We start from the raw sequence: 20,209 nt of genomic DNA on the forward strand, positions 1-20,209 counted from the left end.
TATATGTAAATAATATGCAAATTAACCCATCCTTGCAATCTCTCCTGATATGGAGACTTATCAAGAATCCTGTCATTTAATGGTGTAAATTTGACTTTTATGTCATGAAAAACTTGGATTTATTCTTAAAAGATTCAAAATACTTTCTTGCACTCTACAGTCGTAGAGCACATGGGGCAGATATACGTCATACGTCATACCAGTGGTCCATGCAACTTTCCAGTAAATGCTTCATTGAATTATTAACCTTCAGTTCTTTGTAATTTTTCCTGAATGGTGATGACGTGCCACCTGAACCAGGCATATATCCGGCAATGTCAGTTTAAATTTGTCTTTGCAATGAAAATGCATTATTCATGTTATGTTTTTTGTGTACAAATGAGTGAAGTATGACAACATATATAGAATACCATCACTTATTTAAAGTGACAAATGGGTGTTTGCTCAATCGTTGCGGAAACTGGGACAGTTCTAAAATAATTAACAAAGTGAAAACTGTTTGAACTGATGGAGAAAAGATACATTATTGGTTCGTTTGTTGCCTAGCAACCACTCAAAGGATGTTTCCTGTGTCTTTTAACTGGTTTTATTTCTAGATGAAAACTGCAGGAAGTAGGGAAAGATGGATATCAGAAACCATGAAAGAATTGAGATTGCGATGAATACAATTATTGTGAAGTGTAATCTCTCAACCATTGACATCAACAATATTGAGTTATATTGTTAAAATGCATGTAATATGAATTAGAAATTGCCAGCTGTCTCATCTAGTGTGACAGTTATATTAACTGATTTATTTATTTCTCAATATAAAATGTTTAGTAATATGTGAAGAATGTGAAACATTAAAAGTTTATTTAGATGTTATTGCCAATATATATTGAGTTATATTGTTAAAATACATGTAATATGAATTAGAAATTGCCAGCTGTCTCATCTAGTAGTTAGCAGTGTGACAGTTATATTAACTGATTTATTTATTTCTCAATATAAAATGTTAAGTAATACATGTATGCGAAAAATGTGAAACATTTAAAGTTTATTTAGATGTTATTCCTAATATTTTTCTTTGTTCAGCCAAGGAAAATTTGAGTGACCTAAGGGGTCAAAACTCTTGGAGTGACCTAAGGGGTCAAAACTTTTAGGTCATAAGCATTTTCCGACTGAATGATCAAAAAATATTGGAGAATAGCATAATTATACCAGCGCCAGTAATATCAAAGAAAAATCAGAGAAAGTAATGGTAATTTTGAACGTTTGATTCGAACACAGCTGAGCCAGTGACGTAGACACGTGTTGTCGTGACATAGACGTGCACTGTCATGACGTAGAATGACCAGTGTATATTTTTTGTCCAACTTGGCTAGTGCACAATGCATATAAAATGAATAAGAAATTGCCAGCTGTCTCGTCTAGTTAGCAGTGTGACAGTTATATTAACTGATATGTTTATTTCTCAAGATAAAAAAAATAATATGTGAAATATGTGCAACACATTCTTGCAAACCAGAGCTATTATTTCTTTGAAAGTACGGACCAGCTTGTTAAGAACGGTACCGTAAAATGGTTGTGGTTTGCGAAATATGTGCAACATTTAAAGTTTATTTAAAAATAGATCCATCCCTATTGAGTTGCGTCATCAGCTGACTGACATTTCAAGCTCATTTTAAAGCTATTAGCATTATGTGACAATGATGAAATGTTTGAAATATTGAGTAAAGTATCACTCTTAAAACATATAGCTATATATCTTAGTTTATTGAGGGTTTTGAAAAGAGTAAGTAGTATGCATCAATGGAGATAAACTCTTAAAAGCTGATAGAGTCTGTGAGCTACATGTACAATGTATTTACCCGCATATATTTACCCACATACGCAGTAATGGGAATGCCACTCCAGGAACACAGTTAAGGCGGTTTCATAATTTTGGGTTCTGGAAACCAATTTCATGATTTCACTTGATGTAAATTTCGCATGATTACCAAGAAACACCATATTGGAATTATTTCAACTTTCATTGTTCTCATTGTGGTTCACATGCAGTTATCTCATGGGACTTAGCAGACATATGTAATGCATTAGATGAACAATGAATATTGATGACTCCTAAGTGCTTATAATCACCTTCAGATGAACAATGAATGTTCATGACTCCTAAGTGCTTATCACCTTCAGTTGAACAATGAATATTCATGACTCCTAAGGTCTTACACCTTCAGATGAACAATGAATATTCATGACTCCTAAGTGCTTATCACCTTTAGATAAATTGTCATGAATGTTCAGTATTCATCTACTTTAATTCAACCAAATAAATCCTAGTTCCAAACCTATATATTTTCAAAGTCACAGTGTGACACTTAAACCATTGGCTCTGCTGTGAGAGCAGGTTGTGGAAAAAATGGTTGTCACATGATAGCAGAGGGTGATTTAATACTTGGAAATGGAAACACTGTTGTTACTTGCCTTTTCTTCTTTCTAGTGCACATAGCCTTTTTGGCATATTGAAATTCATTGTGTAACATTACCCTTTTAATACAAAGTATCAATGGGACAGCTATGAACACTTTTTGTCTTGCCTGAAGACTTGAATTAGTTTTTCAAATTGAAATTATTCATAATTTGTCTTGAACCCTTTCATCATGAAGTCAGTGAAATACTCATTGTCTGTCTCCATAGTGTGATTGACAAGGAAACATGTGTCACAATGGACTTGTTGATCTTTAATACACTTTAAATCAATATCAATCTGATGTAATATTGAAGATAATTATAGTTGTCAGACGTTGTCAATTACCACAATGAAAGACTAAATTTGATCTTTTGTCACTTGTAAAAATACTAATTTCCATTTTGTAATGAATTTACACAAGTTTTGCTGTGTGTGTGTTTTTTTATTTTCTGCTGCTATAACACTTACAGTATAGTCACGGTGTAAGTACTTTTGTACCCTATACTAGTATTTTCCCGGATATATTCCCAATGTGAATGAGGTCCTGAAAAATTCAATTTTTCATTTCATTGATTTTTGCTGTGTATGTGTGTGGGTGTTTTTTTTTCGATTCAGTAAAATAATGAAATACTTCTTTTTTTCCATATGTTTGCTTTTATACTTTTAATTCTTTAAGTAGTGTAAATAAAGTCCAGATAAATAACTTCTCTTTCTTTTTTGAAAATAAAATTGCTTCAAATGTATCATTCCACAGTATTGAATATATCGTAGACTTCATTCATTGTGGTCATTGTGGTCATCACACCTTTCAATAAATCTCATCATTTTATTGACTTAAATCTTCTACCTATGAGTACATGTCTAATTGAATTAGTTGTAACCACCAGGTTCAACACAAAAAGAGATATGTATACAGAGGTCCTTAATGTATGCAGTTTTCTCCCTAGAATTGATTGCAAAGATGCATAATTTGCATATTAATTTACATACCAATAATGTAATTTGCATATGATTTGCATAGTGATCAGCATGTTATATGCATGATGTCTTCAAAATTGAAACAAACTCCGACATAGAAATTTATCTTTATCATAGTTCCAAAAAATCAATAGGACAAATAAATTATAGTTACTTGGAATGGTAGATAGAAATAATGAATGCGACATTTCAATCCATCTGCCTGAGACCTGGATCATGCAGTGATTTGATTATTAATGTCTGAAACTGGTGGAATATATATGGTGATAAATTGTATTCATGGTCCCTGTTTATGATGAAATTTCGTTCTTACTTAAAGTGGCCATATGGATGGGAATTTGGTATTTATTTTGGATTTTTATTTGATAAAACAGCTTCACTACATTGTTCAACTTGAAAAAATAATATGAAATAACATATAGCAAGACCATGTTCACATCTCAATAAACAGCAAAACACTAAACAATGTGTAAAATGTTTGTTATTGTACGTACAATAACAAACTTTTTGCACTTTTTGCATCTTTTTGAAATGTATTGAGTTATGAACATGGGCTTGGTATATGTTCTTTCGCTTTATTTTTTCAAGTAGAAAAACATAGTGAAGCTGTTTTATCAAATAAAAATCCAAAATAAATACCAAATTCTCATCCATATGGCAACTTTAAAAGGACTTCTATTTTAATGATATAAAGGGTTATCACTTCAAGTTGATCTCATAAGAGATTTTTCATTACTTTTTCACAGCTGACAATAGTGTATCGTAAATTAAGATAGAGATTAATCATAAGTTTACTAATTTGATTGACAGTTGAATGGTAATATTTGTGGTCCATGGGTTCCTCCTGATGGTGATATCTTTACCCATACTCGGAGTGTTGTCAGTGAGCTATCTGATTCAATAGACTGGCGAACTGAAGTACGCTTAGTTCCAGCAGGTACTACTTCCATTATTGCACATATTCGGATTGGCAATTTACAAGCAGCTCTACATCATGTCGTCCAAGTTTTACCAAAGACAGGTGAGTTCTGTGATCAGTTATGTGTGTGAGGTGTGTGTGTGTGTGTGTGTGTGTGTGTGTGTGTGTGTGTGTGTGTGTGTGTGTGTATGTGTACCAACTTATGTGTTTCTGTGTCTGTACAGACAGACAGACGTGTGTTAATATGTGTGTGTGTGTGTGTGTGTGTGTGTGTGTGTGTGTATGTATGTGAATGGATGGATGGACAGAGAGGCGAATGATGTACGTACTTCCGTATGTATGTATGTACGTACGTACGTACGTACGTACGTACGTGTGTGTATATGTGTATATATGTATCATGTATGTATGTGTGTATGTATGTATGTATGTGTGTGTATGTATGTATTTATGTATGTATATCACCATATGTATGTATTGTATGTATGTATGTATTGTATGTACATACATACGTATATATGAGGAGTGTGTGTGTGTGTGTGTGTGTGTGTGTGCGTGTGCGTGTGTGTGCGTGTGCACATGCATGTATGTTTGTACATACTACCTGGACCGATCTGCTCCATACAATGCAAGATAAGATTGTACTTCCAGGTATACTTTAAAGCAGTAACTGTAGATTTGATATATAAATTTTCACTGTGAAATCAGACACTGAGTAAGCACTCTTTTCTGACTCTAATAAAGAAATAAGATATTGTTCAAATATGTTACTTTCTAATAGCTTTACAGTGTGATGTTGGACACTGATGTGATCTTACCATTTGCAGACAGTTTGCAAATATTGACAATTTGATTGAAATATAGTTCCAGAAGTACAAAATTGATGATATTGGAGATGGCGATGTTTGGAAACATAACAACTAATAGTAATATCTGATACTTTTACTTTAATTAGACATTCACTTGCTGTAATTAAGTCACGATATTTGTTCTTGGTCTGTCCGCTCTCGTAATTTGTCACGCTGAAATGTACCTATATCTACTGATAGTGAGATATGAGTATATAATGAATAAATGTAAGATTCTTAACAACTTGAAAACCAAAAACTAGATTCTAATCAAGGTAACTTCACTATTGCAACTTAAAAACCAATATTTTAGATGATGCAGTATTAATCAAATGTATTATCTGATAAGTATGTTTTGTGTAATTGTTATACAAATAATATTCAGATTTGTAAAATTATTTGATACATTCTTGCTGAGTATTTATGTTGTAGTGTTTATTCAAGCAGCAGGGCACAGCATCTCATTAGCTATTTGTTATGTCCTTCACTATGGTAGTAAGTACCTCAAGTGTCTGTAAGTGTATGTTCAATATTTATACATTGGTGAAAATATAGCAATACAGTACAGTAAAGTACAGTACAATACAGTGCAATACAATATGATACAGAACAACATGATTCAATGCAGAACAATACAATACAGTACAATACAGTACAATACAATATGATATAGTACAATGCAATACAGTACAATACAGTTTAATACAATATAATGTACAATGCAATACCATACAATATGATACAATACGATACACCATACAGTAAAATACAATACAGTGCAATACAGTATAATACAATATGATATAGTACAATGGAATACAGTACAATACAATATGATATAGTACAATGCAATACAGAACAATACAGTTTAATACAATATGATGTTGTACAATGGAATACCATACAATACATTACGATACAGCACAATATGATATGATACAGTGTAATACAGTATAATTCATATTTTGCCAATATTTGTTTTCATGGTACTGTTGCGTTTTCACTTTTTTGATTTTCACTGTTAGCAATATTAAACAGTGGTGATTAAGAGGCCTGTCACCATATTTGCATTTAATTCATTGGGGACTTTAATATAATCAAAATTGAACGCTAATTTACCATAATCTGGTTAATGTTATATAACTCTTCTAAGTAAGATATGAATACATATAAAGAATCAATACTCTTATTACTTCTAATAACCATCTTAGCAACAATTTTCTTTATTAGTTTTGAAAGATGCATTCATAGGAATAAAATAAGTGATTTTGCAATTCACATGTAAAATTATTAGTAACGGGATATGAGAAAGGTTTTTGTTTGACTTTCCAATTTGTACAGGGGCAGTAATCAATTTATAGCAGCTAAAATGACAGTGTGTTGGTTTGTAATACAAAGCCAACAATGAGAGTCCCTTGGGGTATGTCTACAGACCATGAAACCAAATTGATTCCTTTCAAATTGTTACTTAAAATAAAATAACAGTCGCAGCATGAATAATGCAGAGACAATTACTTCTGAATTATATGCCTTTATGATCAAATTGAAATTTTAAACTCAGGATGTTTCTTTTTTTTCTTTGATGTTAACCACTGTTTTGTCAGTCATTAAGTTTTTGCAAATGCACATTCTTTAATGAATATAGAAATTAATGGTAGATGAGTAGTTCAATGACTCTGGCATTTAGACAAACATTCAGTCTTGCCCAGAAAATTGCATGACAGTTGTTTTTTCAAATATGCAAAATAAAAAACTACCTGATGTCGGGGTATGGGAAAAATTTGTTTTATATAAACTTTTAACGGTCTGAAAAAAAATTAGATTGAATTTTAATTTAACAGGGTGCAAATTTAACTTTTGGGCTTGGTAGTCAGATTTTATCCAAGTGAACTGTTTCAGCTACAATTTTCCATTGGTCTAACAGACTTCCACATTATAAATTTGGTAGTCAAGAATGAAGATACAGTGTTTGGTAGGCAATATATCCTTGACTACTGCTAATTTGAAGCCATTGAATACATATATATCATGAATATGTGGTTTGTCTGACTTTGCCAGGTGAACTGTTCCAGCTGTACTTTTCCATTGCTTTCCATTGATCTAACAGATGTACCACATTATAAATTTGGTAGTCAAGATATAATGTTCTGGTAGTCTTAGTATATGCCCTTGACTGCTGCTAATTTCAAGCCATATTGAACATCATACATATCAAGAAATCAAATAATGTCACTAATTAACTCTAGTAAATATCTACAATGCAGGTTTAAAATCACCATGGAAATTTGATAATGATTCTTGCATTAGAAAATGTTACATTAGCATTCTTGTTACAACCATATATATTTTTATACATTTTACTGGTACGTAGAATGTGATGTCATTCCCCTCAGAAAGTTATTAACCCAGACCTTAATAATCCAATAGAGCCAACAGTAGAAGAAAGAGTACTTAGTGAAACCATGTAAGCATTCCACATTGTGACGTGTAGCATTTATAGCCAATCCATTACCTATACCCTTTGAGAGTTTTAAATAATAGATGAATATGTAATAAAATGTAATATATAGAAATGATCAATAACCAGAACTTTTAAAGTGATTCGTTCTTTAGAATGCCTGTATGGCCATTTCATGTTAGTGTCGTCGATTTATTTTGATGTCCATTAGAAGTGCTCCTTTATACTGTTGAACCCTTTCACTGCATAAATCGTTATGAAATACTAAAGTGATGAAATTAGATTTGTTTAACTCCAATTCATGAAAACCCTACAAATTAATTACTTTTATCAGGATTTGGGTTTACGGTCACAGACATGTCGTTTGCTCATTCTTATAATATAATCTAGCAAAGGAATTATTAGATAAAACACCAATTTGCACAGTAATGGTATAAATAAGCTCTGAATAGGAATAGCATGCCTGCCACTATTTTTATATAATGGATTGCAATCAAATGTTAAATGTGTGTCATATTATATTGGTGGCGATTGCCAAATTAATTATTATGAAATAGTGGTTTATTTGCATAACAATCAACGTAATTATCATGTAAATTAACCTGAGGAGTATATATATATAGAGTAATTTCCACCAAACTTTTAAGTTAAAATATGGCTATCAGTTATAATATACTTCAGGATGCTTAATGATAACGACACTCAAAGTTTGCGTGGATGGCACCCTAAGTTAGTAGATATAGAGTAACACCCTAAGTTTTTTGATAGAGTACACCCTAAGTTAGTAGATATAGAGTAACACCCTAAGTTTGTACAGATAGAGACTTACACCATAAGTTTGTACAGATTTAGAGTAACACCTCAGTTAAGTTTGGGTAGGTGTAGAGAGCAATACCCTAAGTTTGTACAATAGAGACTTACATTCTGTGTTTGTACAGATATAGAGACTTGCACCCTAAGTGTGTACAGATATAGAGAACAACATCCTTAACTTTGTACAATGGTCAGAGAGTTACACGCAAAGTGTGTACACATGCAAAATGTAGAAATAAAGTTTGTACAGATAGAGAGACTTGCACCCTAAATTTGTATTGGTCTAGAGTATAATAATATAATATGTATTTGATCCAAACTATATTCAGTTGAAACACTTAGTATATAGACACTGTCTGTGTTTGAACTGATATATTCTGTGATTGTTTGCCAGCCATTTGTATGTCAGTCTGCAGATATAGTACAATATGTCAACGATCTAACATCAACTGATATAGAACAATTATAATGTCCTTCATGAACACAAGTAGATATTTGCTATGTACAATAAGAACTCAGAACTTTGAAGAAGTTTATTGTTTGCAGTCTAGTTTTTCTTTTGTCAGTACCAGGTAAGATTGAAAACATACTTCTATTTGAAAACGATATTGCTATGGTAGAGGTAATAAGATGGAAACCTTGACAGAATTGTAAAAGTTAGTACACTCAATTCATAAACAAGTTTGTAAATATGTGTTAAAAGCTCTTAAACTTGGAATATAAAGTAGATTTACTGACTTTTGTGTTGAGAAAAATTGAATTTTTATAAGCTAGAAGAAATCTACAAGTTGATAGGATTTGATAAAAGTTAGGGTATTGTACTTGTTGCTAGACTGCATTCAATTAATTCTGTTGAACACGTATTTTAACCTGGGTGATTGGAAGGTGTGTTGACAGTCGAACCATGATTTAATTCTTAGTAGTGGTGTTGTGATTACATCATCTCTCTTTTTGACTGAGATATGACCCAATGTCAGTGTATCATTGAGAACGTTCTTCATAAGTTTAATGTTAATTCCATATGTCTCAGGCATCAGTCAACATAATGACTGTATATAGTTCAAAGATTTTTCACAAGAATACCTCTGAGACAGGTAACATCTTGTGTACTTGCTGGTTAGAAACCTTAGAATGGGAAATCTTGCGTCAAGTGGCTGTTTTAACAAAACATTAAGTGGGTTTGGACTATCATTTCCGTATTTCATTATATCAAGGGGCTCTCATATATATTATAAGAGGGCTGAGTATCCTTCCTACTTTGCCCATGGAAAGCATGTGACTGATATTGTTTTTGAAAAATAAAGGAGCAGGTACATTGGATATTCTCATGACAACATCTAGGCTGTCTGCTTGTCAACAAAATGTCAGCTGTCAGCATCTCATGTATGATTGCATGTCGTTTGTTTGTTTGACTCATGCAGACTTCTACATTATTACTTAACTGTCCGTCATGTTGAGTATGCAAAGTCATTAAGTTGTCTGTCCATGATAAGTTACTGACTTATACTTTATGATCGATATTAATTTGATAATATAGTTAACAATTCGTTACGTTTGTTTAATTCATTAGTAATTGTATATAAGTGAAGATAATTGTCAACTCATTTTGTATAAACTGTGTCCTAAGGTGTCCCATGCTTTGGAAATCTAACCAGTAACTATGGAAACTATGGACAAGAAAACAAAATAACTTTAAGCACAAATTAACATAATTTATGAGACACTTTTCTCCCTGAAGTGAACTTTGACATCATACTAATAATTAAAATTCAACGCAGTGGTTGGAAAGTGTTGGAACAAAGTGCTTGCGACACATTAGTCTACAAATACGTACTTCACCTGAACATCTGTTTTGATGACAAATGAACTTTTAAGCCAGGGACGATAACACAAATTTGCCAGTCATAGTAATTCAAGTAGTCTGAACAGTACACACCCTGTGACATATTATAAGCGATCATCTTCTATCAGTTTCTGTTTACCATAACTGTTCAGTATGTTTGTAGCTTACATAGATTCTTTTGAAACCATCAATCCTAGCACTTCTGTTCATCTAAACCCACAGTACAATACCCATAGTTGTACACTGACAAAGACCACAGTTCCACCATGCAGTGCATAGAAATTTACCGATGGTTCCTACGGTGATGCATTCAACCTCACATAAAGTGACTTAGCAAGGCTCAGCTCTACTGTTCTTCGTCATCAAAAGATAACAAAAACTTTTTTTACATGCATTTTGCTGAAAATTGAAGTTACTAAAGCTTACTGTGTATATAACATTGTTTTTGGAGGGTTTGTGTGACATAGTTCTGAGGTCGAACCAATGGGGTCTTATTTGACACAACACATACTAGAACCATGTCAGTCTGAAATAGTTCAATTTTTTAATTTGTACAGAGTTGAATTTCTTACTTTTCAAGAGTGTTAAATCCTTAAATTTAAAATGCCAGAGATTTAGTCTCATGTTCTCACATTAGTGTTCTCTTATGGATGGTGCTTTGACAACTACATAGGGTTATTCTTTTCTTTACAAAATGACAAGAATTTGCTCCCAATGAGGTTGAATTAAAAACCTTTTATTACTACGATTCAGGCCTGCACAAAGGACCATGGCTGAAATGTAGAAATAAAAAGGTCCTAAATTCAACCTCACTGGGAGTAAGTTCTTGTCATTTTATATTGAACTTGTACCTCTCTCCTCAACTTCAAAATCTCCTCACAAAGTAAAGTGTGCATATACTGGACTGATCTTTGTTTATTCAACAAACTTTTATTCTTTTGTTCTGAACCAACTTTTTGTATTGCTCTGCCAAACATTTGTATTTCACATCTACATTTGAATCCCATTCTGGAATGGGCCTTTAAAGGGGAATGCTACTCCAGGGAAATGAAGTCATTTTCGTAAACTATTCGTTCTGGCGAGTCATTTCATGATTTTACATCACTGACAATTGTGATTTCAGAGAAACATCAAGTTGATCAGCAGAAATGATATATTCAAGTTGTACAATGACTATTCATGAGAAATATGACTACATTGAAGGGCATAGGTACTCAGGACTTAAGAATATTCAATGATTCCCATAATGCAATAGCTCATATAGCAAAGATACTCTATACAGGTACTAGATCAACTTGAAATTGTGAGTAATTGTAGGTGATGTAAAATCATGAAATGACTCTCCAGAACCCATAGTTTATGAAAATGTCTCAAGTCAGTTATTGAAGGTTTTTTTTCTTTATTTATCTTTCGACAACAATATAGGTTTAATGATTTTTTTAAACAAGTTTTGTATTTTATGTAAAATGAGTGACACTGAACCCAAGCAAAACATTCCACTTCAAAATTGTGTGCTGAGATGAAATATTGCCTCGACATTGAATAAAATCATCCGAACACATTTTGTTGAATAAACCATATTTGTAAATATGTAAACGGAAAATAAAGTACATATGTATATAATATAGATGTTGAGCAGATGTATTATTGTTAGATATTGATCAAAATATGTTTTACCTGACAAGAACAATACTGTGACAAGTGAATATAAATTTAGTGACAATGTTGCCTCAGGAAAAAATCCACTTTTTTTGTAAAATAGGCCAGATTTGATTATGTACATGATTTTATTTGTATTCAGTGATAAATTTATAATGTTATCAGTCAGAGTAAAATGAAACAAACTTGATCATGAAAATGTTTTCATTTATTTCACAATTGACTTAAATTAAAATAAAATAAAATCCATCTGAAATGACTGGTAGTTGTACCAAAATATTACTTATAAATGATTATAGTGCAAAATAGACTTTAATGTCTTGATTTAGTAATCCATCAATTTAAGACTTGTCCTAGATTTCATCAAGTCATAGAGATTGATTATTCCTTCAATTTGGTTATCATGAACTAATTTAGTATGGTTTGCTTGCTTTCGTTAGTCTTTTATGATCTAGCCATGCATACATAGCATTTGTGAAATGCTATCCCTTGGGGATAGTCGCTCTTCGGGGAAAACTAAATGATAGATGAAAACATACGGAAAGAGAAACAACCTACATTTAAGGAGTAGTGCAATATGTCACTTTTTCGCTCAATTGTCAACAACAGCTTAGTCTAGTTCCTATCATTCTTGCAAACCAGAATTATTATTTCTACCACTACATTTCGAAATATACCTGTGGGTGGCTCTTTAAGAACGTTGTCGTAAAACAGGTCGTGGTTTGCGACTATACAATATCGAGTTATGATTACTACAATCTGATCATCTCCACTCACTACTCTAGTCAAGGTCATTTTACCATTAATCTGGCTAAACCCCCATGCTGGGGAAGGGTGAACGGCGTATATCAGTAGGAATCCATCACAACATTGACTGCCTTCAGAAAATTGCTCATTAATATTCCATTAGTACAGCTTTTTTGACTAAAATCATGTGGGAATGTGGTAACCTTATCATATTTATATATGAAATGCTGTTGGGGTAGCACAGATTTCTGTGCTAGAGTGTTATGACTTTGACTAGACATACAGTTACTGAGTGGAGATGACCGTGGTAATCATAACTCGTATTGTATACTATAGGAACTAGACTATAGCAACAGCTATGTGGAGTGAGCTTAAAGATTTAAGGTTGATCCTCTGCCGTGGTCTGTCAATAATTTGAAGGAAATAGAATCTCATTGAAATGAAGATATGTTTTTTGTGAAAATGTCTGTCAACTAATCTCACCATATCTCATTTTTAGTTTGATTTGAGGCAGACAGAAATTGAACCAGCTGTATACCCTTCACTTGCAGTTTGTGAAGGTATACCTTTGATAATTCTATTGGAAAACTGTGACTCCCATTAATACACAGAGGTCTTGTTATAAAAACACTTATCATTGAAATAAAGTCCCTTTTTAAGTTTTGTTGCACCAAAACTACTCCAGGTCAATTTTAAGTAACCACAAGAGGACATATGTAGTGTAGAGGCTATCAGTTGACTTTAATCTCATTGTGGGTAATCATTACTACTCTCAAAAGGCAAAGACTGGATCTTGTCTTTGTCATGTGCTGTGTGTAACCCATTGGTTCTTGAAATATATCAAAGTAAGATAATTAGCATATTGAAAAACAAATGTAGTTGAAATTCTCATTTATCGATTACATCATGGAGAGTCACCAGGATTTGTTGTGTTCACAGTGTGCTTCAATGATTGGGAGAAATCACTAATTGGAATGTGGAAATCTAAGTCATAGAAAACTAATGGCTTAAAGGAAATTTAGCATAGATGCAGCTGTGTGGGTAGATGTATCTATGAGCCTTAGTACAGATGTTTATTGATTCACAGCAGATAGATGTAGAAGACTAAAATACATTCAATTACATGTCATATACATTCTTACAAATTGTAAGTAAGGGATGTATTATATCAGAGAGGTTTAAATGCTGGTATTTACATGTGTTCGATATGTGTATCTCACATTATTCGAAGCAATGTTCTATATCAGATGATCCTACATTGAAAGGGCGGTCTACACATAACTGTAGATAAGTTTTCCTCAGTGATTGCATTCTGGTTTGAGACAGAGTTGCCAATCTCTAGAAGTCAAAGGTCAGGTTTATCAGGTGTGTTTAGTACCTGTAAGTACTCTTTGTTGAAATTTTGCCACCAACTCTTTATGTTCATTCAAGTTACAGAAAAAATGAGGAGGAGTATGGTTCCAGTGTAAATATTTTTAGAACTGTGTTTTATGATGTGGTATGTACACATTTATATGAACAATTTATGGGGTTCAGACCATTCTAGTTGTAAAATATTTATAGATAAATAAATTTGACAAATTAAAATGTCAGGTCAAGGTGGAAAACAAATATAATGAAACACTATTTGTCTGCAAACATTAAATTAGATGTATTGATGAATTAAAATGTCACTTCAAGGTAGAAAACAAATAAGATGAAACGCTGTTGGTTTGCAAATGTTAATTAGATGTATTCAGTTGATCATCAAAAATAAACATAGCAAAATTTCAAATAGCTGAACCCTGCATCATAATTAGGGCAGTCCTATTTTTTAAAAATGTTTCTCATTACTTTTTCATGGCAACTATGGGTTGGTCGGTCGATTTAAAAAAAAAGTAAAAAAAAATAAAAAATCATCTTCATGTTTCTCTGCCTTCCTTTTCCTCCTCTGTATATTGTTTTCATTAGATTCTTGGTAACAATTAAGCCCTTTCCTACTGTCTCTACTCATTTGATATGTTCTCTACTTCAATAACGTCCATCATGAAAGAAATGCTCTGTTCGTGAACTAGTGTATGTTGTTGTTGCCACCATGACTGCAGATGATGTTGACAGTCAAGACACTTGCTTTTTCTTGCCAGAGAAGGTGCTGTTCTGCAAAATATTAAGGGCGGGCGAAAATAAAAATATTTTATTTTGATGTTGGAGCTGAACATTTGGGTCGGTCGGGTTATGAGCATGACATTCACAAACCATTAGCGGTCCAAGTGCAACAAACCCGCGGGCTTGCCTGGCGAAACCGGGTGTCATAAAAGTTGTTTGCATCTCTAAAGCTGTTTGTAGTGTTACTTATAATAGCCTAATAAATTGATAACAACTGATATAAGACGGCGATAAGGTTTGCCTCAATTGCAGTCCATGCAGACGGCCGAATACAGGTTTTACAGCTGTTTACTTGTGTTATGTAAGAGCCCATCATCACATGTGTAAATATTGGTACTCTTTGATAACAAGTCCACTTGCTTGGCTAATGGCTTGTCCCAGTAATGGAACTAGAAAAAAATATAGGGTCACTCTTAGTATCAAACTGGCATTGTCACAGTTGATTTGCTGTGACTATATATCATTCACAATGTGTTTGCTGAAGTAGGGTATTCTGATACCATAAACTATCATTTTGTTTGGGCAGATTGGTACTGTGACTTAGCAACTCAAGTAGATTTTATTGACTTGATTCAACAAATTTTAGTTAGCATGAAGTAAAGATACATTCAAACTGTGATCAATACCGTTAATGGACGAGACATTCACTGCTAAAGGAGCACTCAATCTCATAGACACAATTTGTATGAATGCACAATATGCACCTCATTGTTTTCATTCTGAATTTCTGAATTTAAGAAGAATAGAAATTGATAGTTGACTCATTCTGAATTTCTGAATTTAAGTAGAATAGAAATTGATACTTGACTTCATTTGATGTAGTTATCTTATTGGCATCTAGTTTTGAAGTGACTACGTAGCTTTCATCCGAATCTCTCAGACTTAATTCATCAGCGTAATGTTGTTATGTTTATATACTACTGTGATACTACAATCTATGCAGTCACGTTGAATTGTTTTCTCTCTGACTTTTTAATAAAAAATGAAAAAGCGGGTGTTATTTTAAAAAGAAGAAGATAAATATATACTCTGTGTTTTGTTGTTATTCTAGTGATTGATATAAATACATTTAATTTAAGATAAACAAATATTTCTCTGTATAGGTGAATACGTTTTATTTTCTATTTCCTACTGAATAGTGTTTTATACACTGGCAGGATATTTATGAGTTGACTGGCCTTCATTGTGTCTAGTAAGTTCTGGATGAGTAACCCGTCTTGTTGTGTGGTAAATTAAAAAATACGACAAGAGTTAAAGGTGAAGGGATCAGTCGACAATACAAAGTGAAAAGACATCACTTTATAGCTGATTAGTGAATGCCAGGTGCTATAAAACCTATCATTTGGAGATCCTTTGATGTCAGTAAATGTCAGGCGTCATAAAAACCTACGTCAAGCGAGTCCTGGTATCACTATCAGGAAAGCAACTTGTTGTTCTTTGTAAAGTTATTAACTCCAGGATTGCGCAGCCCTTTTTCGCAATTTGATAAACTGAAAACTACCTCAGAGAGTCCCCCCCCCCCCCCCAAAAAAAAAAAAAAAAAAAAAAAAAAAATAATGATGGAGTAAATGTGAATTTACATAACAAAGGAACGCAAATTGTTATGTTAATCAATTTGTTCTCAATCAATTTTAGGGTGGAACATATTACATTATATATGCTTGGGGAGAACCCTGTGGACCATGTAGTCTAGTGTGCTGTATGTCAGAATAGTAACTTTTTACTCATGGCAGGTGGGGGCATACTCCTCAAGTTTGCAACCATTTACATCACTTATAGGAAGCCGTTTCAAAAATTATAAAACTGGTGAGCACTCTCAGTGATCCAGAAGTGATGACCATTTCCTTAACCTCAGACAAGAGACTTTTGAAATAATCTTTTTATGTTGTGAAGAAATCCTGAGGTCTAATAGACACTGTGTGATTCAATACTCATAGATAGGTAACATGTAGTGAAACAAACTATTGAAAGTGGATTACCCCTTTGGTATATTAAACAGAGACCTTTCTCACACTTTATGGTCACCTTATGGAGACCCTTACTACACTTGTACATAGGTATAAAAGGTAAAAAAACACAAAACACTGAAACTTTAACAACAGAAGTACGACAAAAGAATTTTTTGTAGCTATATGTAGATAAAAGACTGTAGATAATAATAGGATTACATTGGTTGAGCTAGTCTTGTTTATACACATTGTGTTGAGTCCACAGACATTTTAATGCTCTCTGAAGTGACATGATCCTCCTTGAAAAAGTTTCAATGCCATCAAATGTAAGGTCTGTGTCATACACATACAAATAGGGCAACATTTAATGAGATATATACAAAAGATGAATAGAAATATATCACTTGAAATTGTTTAGACAATACATGAAATATAAAATATGCAGGTAAAGGAGCAGTGTGTCTTCTGAAAAAAAAAATTGTTGTTGTGAGTCCAAATGATAAAAACTGTAAAACCACATTGTTGGGGATAGGGGAACACCAAATTTTGGTGGATCTAAAATAATTGCTGTGTGTCAGTGGCATGTCACATACAGGCTAAAAAGGCAGTTAATATTTAGGAATATAACATAAAATTCTCACCCTTAGGAAAAAGACTGTGACAAAAGAGCACTTATAATTTTATATGAAACTACTGCATTTGTGTAAAATGTTGTCTTTCTGTTATTCAGTTATTGATAGATGTTGTGGAAAAATAACTTCACTTTTCAAAAGAACAAGGCGGCCACTCTAATTGCATAGACATGTTATCATTCACCACAAAATTCACACTGCTGTAATTGCAGAATAGAGTCATCTATTCTTTATAGTTATCTTGAACAAGTCAGGAAATTTTCAGAAATTTGTGGAATTTTTGTGGTAATTCTTAAAACGTGGTCGGTAGGGTTTTTATATCAACAGTATAGAACGCCAAAGTGTCAGTAAGTAAACAAAAAAACATTGGTTAACCAAGCCAGGGGATCATTACTGATAACAGCTGTACTCCTAACACCTGCTTAAATCTAGGTTATACTCATTATACTGTGTGTACACATCCACCGTTTCCAATTTGATAGACTTTTTAGAAAAAATACTGAAGCTCAAATAATGAAAATTAAATGTTTGTTTTTTTCCTTTTATCATGGAAACGGAAGGAGACGTTTCACACTTTGTTTGCTTCTACCTCCTGGGTTGAAAGTCAAGCAAGTATTTGAAATAAGGGAGAAGTCCCAGAGGAGAGAGTATTGTGAAAATTCACAATTTAGAATTTGAAATTTTTTGTGAATGCTGTTTGCTTTGTTCTTTCACTGTCTATTATTGTGAATGTCAAACATACCCCACGGTACAATGTACTTATACATGTAGTACCTTTGGTGGTATGACATTACAGCTGCAAATTTAGCTTTACCAGCCAAGCCATGAACCTTATAATACTGTAACATATACTATAACTGCTCTACGTAGGACAATTTGTTATTAAAGTGTTGAACTAGAATGTACAGAAATGAATGACTTTTATATTCTGCAATACAGAACTGGACAGCATGGATTTCTGGCTAATTTGATGCTTCTGTTGGTTGGCAGCCACACGTACGTATATACGTACGTACGTACGTACGTATGTACGTACGTACGTACGTACGTACATACGTACATACAATAATACATTCACACATAAGTCATACATACATACATATGATATGTATGTACGTATGTATGTACATACGTGCATGCATGCTTGTGTACGTACATGTGTGCCTGCATGCATGCATACACACACACACACACACACACACACACACACATACACACACACTGTATGGAAGAAATTAAAATGTTGTGTAAACACATGTACTTTACCTTTACACTCAGTGCACTGACAAAAATCAATTTTAAAAGAGCTAGGGCACTGTACTGAATTGCATATTATTAGTCTCGTTCCACTGAAGCATAGAATTGTCAAGGTCTGTATGTGATGTACGTACTACACATTGATATCCACAATTAAGTACTTTATCCTTGACTATGTTTTAAAAATAATTTACTTGTCAAGACATAGTAATTATCATGTCCATGAGTCTAATCCCTGCATATCATCTTCTTGTACAATGTCATACTGACATTTATTATGGGCTCGGGGGGATACATGCCAACTAGAGGGTCAGAATAATAACGAGTCACTCCTTTGGTCATGCTTAGCTAAGTTTCAGTGTGTTTACCTGCTAAGCCATGTCAAGTTCTTATCACCCCTCTAGCCATAGGTATCCAATCACCCATGGATGTATTGAAGAGCTAAGACTTTAAACTTAAATGGGTACGTACTTCAACCTTTCAACATGATGCACATATCAATATGACTGATCAACAGTCTTGTCTGATAGTTACTGCTACAGAAATCAAGCTATTGGCAAACTCAGACAACAAAAACAAGAACTATTGTTAGAACATGTGGATAAAAGCTATCCGTTGACATTGGTGAAATACACTCACAATGGGGTGGCATCTTGGATAGTAACTTTTTCCATATGTTGATTGGTATCATTTTCTGAGTGGAAATATTTCCACATTAAAATCTCTTGTCTATGTTAACTTATTAAACTGTGATGAGTAATGACTGGGTTTTGAACTTTGTTTGCAGTTGAGAAACTAGATTTAATTTCTGAATTTTCCTGCGCCAGTGAATATCATATTAGACCAATCTAATATGAGTCATGGCCAATCTAATATAACTTGTTGAAAAAAGCCTGCTCGTTGTGTGAAACTAGTCAGAGATTCAAGCTATTTTTGCATTGAATTACTACTGGTATTAGACCAATCTACAATTTGTCACAATGTGATTTAGCTCAAGAGATTATTTTGATGTGCACCACCACATATTCTTGAAACTGAAACTATCAAAAGACAATGAAAAGGTCATTATTTTTTGTCTCTCTGTAATGAATTTTCTACATCAATGACAATCATGGAACCAATATCTTTATTTATTATCGTGATGATACTCAAGTACTTATCCAATTCGTACCATGATATGTTCTAAAATGAATCAATCAAAAGCTAATGAAGACACCAGTATTTTTGATTTCTCAATAATCAATCGTCTGCATCAGTGACAGCAAGTATTATCTTTTAAGGCAGCTGAATGCGTGATGGGGATGAATTTCAAATTTCTTGAAATCTCCAAACTTTGCCATGTGGAAGGTTGCTTCTGGTCTTTTGAAATAAGAAATGAAATGTAGGGTTTACTATCTTGCTTTCAAGGAAATCATCAGTCTTTTATTTTCCCATCGGAGTTGACACACCGTGACAGTATTCGGTGGCCATATTGGATTCTGAAATGACTTAATTTTGACATTCGTTTTC

At 33.2% G+C, this 20,209-nt stretch overlaps 1 protein-coding gene across 1 annotated transcript in view; it reads left to right on the plus strand.

Moving 5' to 3' along the window:
* Nucleotides 1-20,209, plus strand: part of LOC144436994 (atrial natriuretic peptide receptor 2-like) — a 75,015-nt gene that overhangs the window by 16,860 nt on the left and 37,946 nt on the right. The window contains exon 5 of the mRNA XM_078125861.1: nucleotides 4,241-4,451. Coding sequence (XP_077981987.1) covers nucleotides 4,241-4,451 — 211 coding nt within the window. The remainder of the gene's footprint in view (nucleotides 1-4,240; nucleotides 4,452-20,209) is intronic.

Source organism: Glandiceps talaboti, chromosome 6 (genome assembly GCF_964340395.1).
Source record: "Glandiceps talaboti chromosome 6, keGlaTala1.1, whole genome shotgun sequence".
Lineage (NCBI taxonomy): Eukaryota > Metazoa > Hemichordata > Enteropneusta > Spengelidae > Glandiceps > Glandiceps talaboti.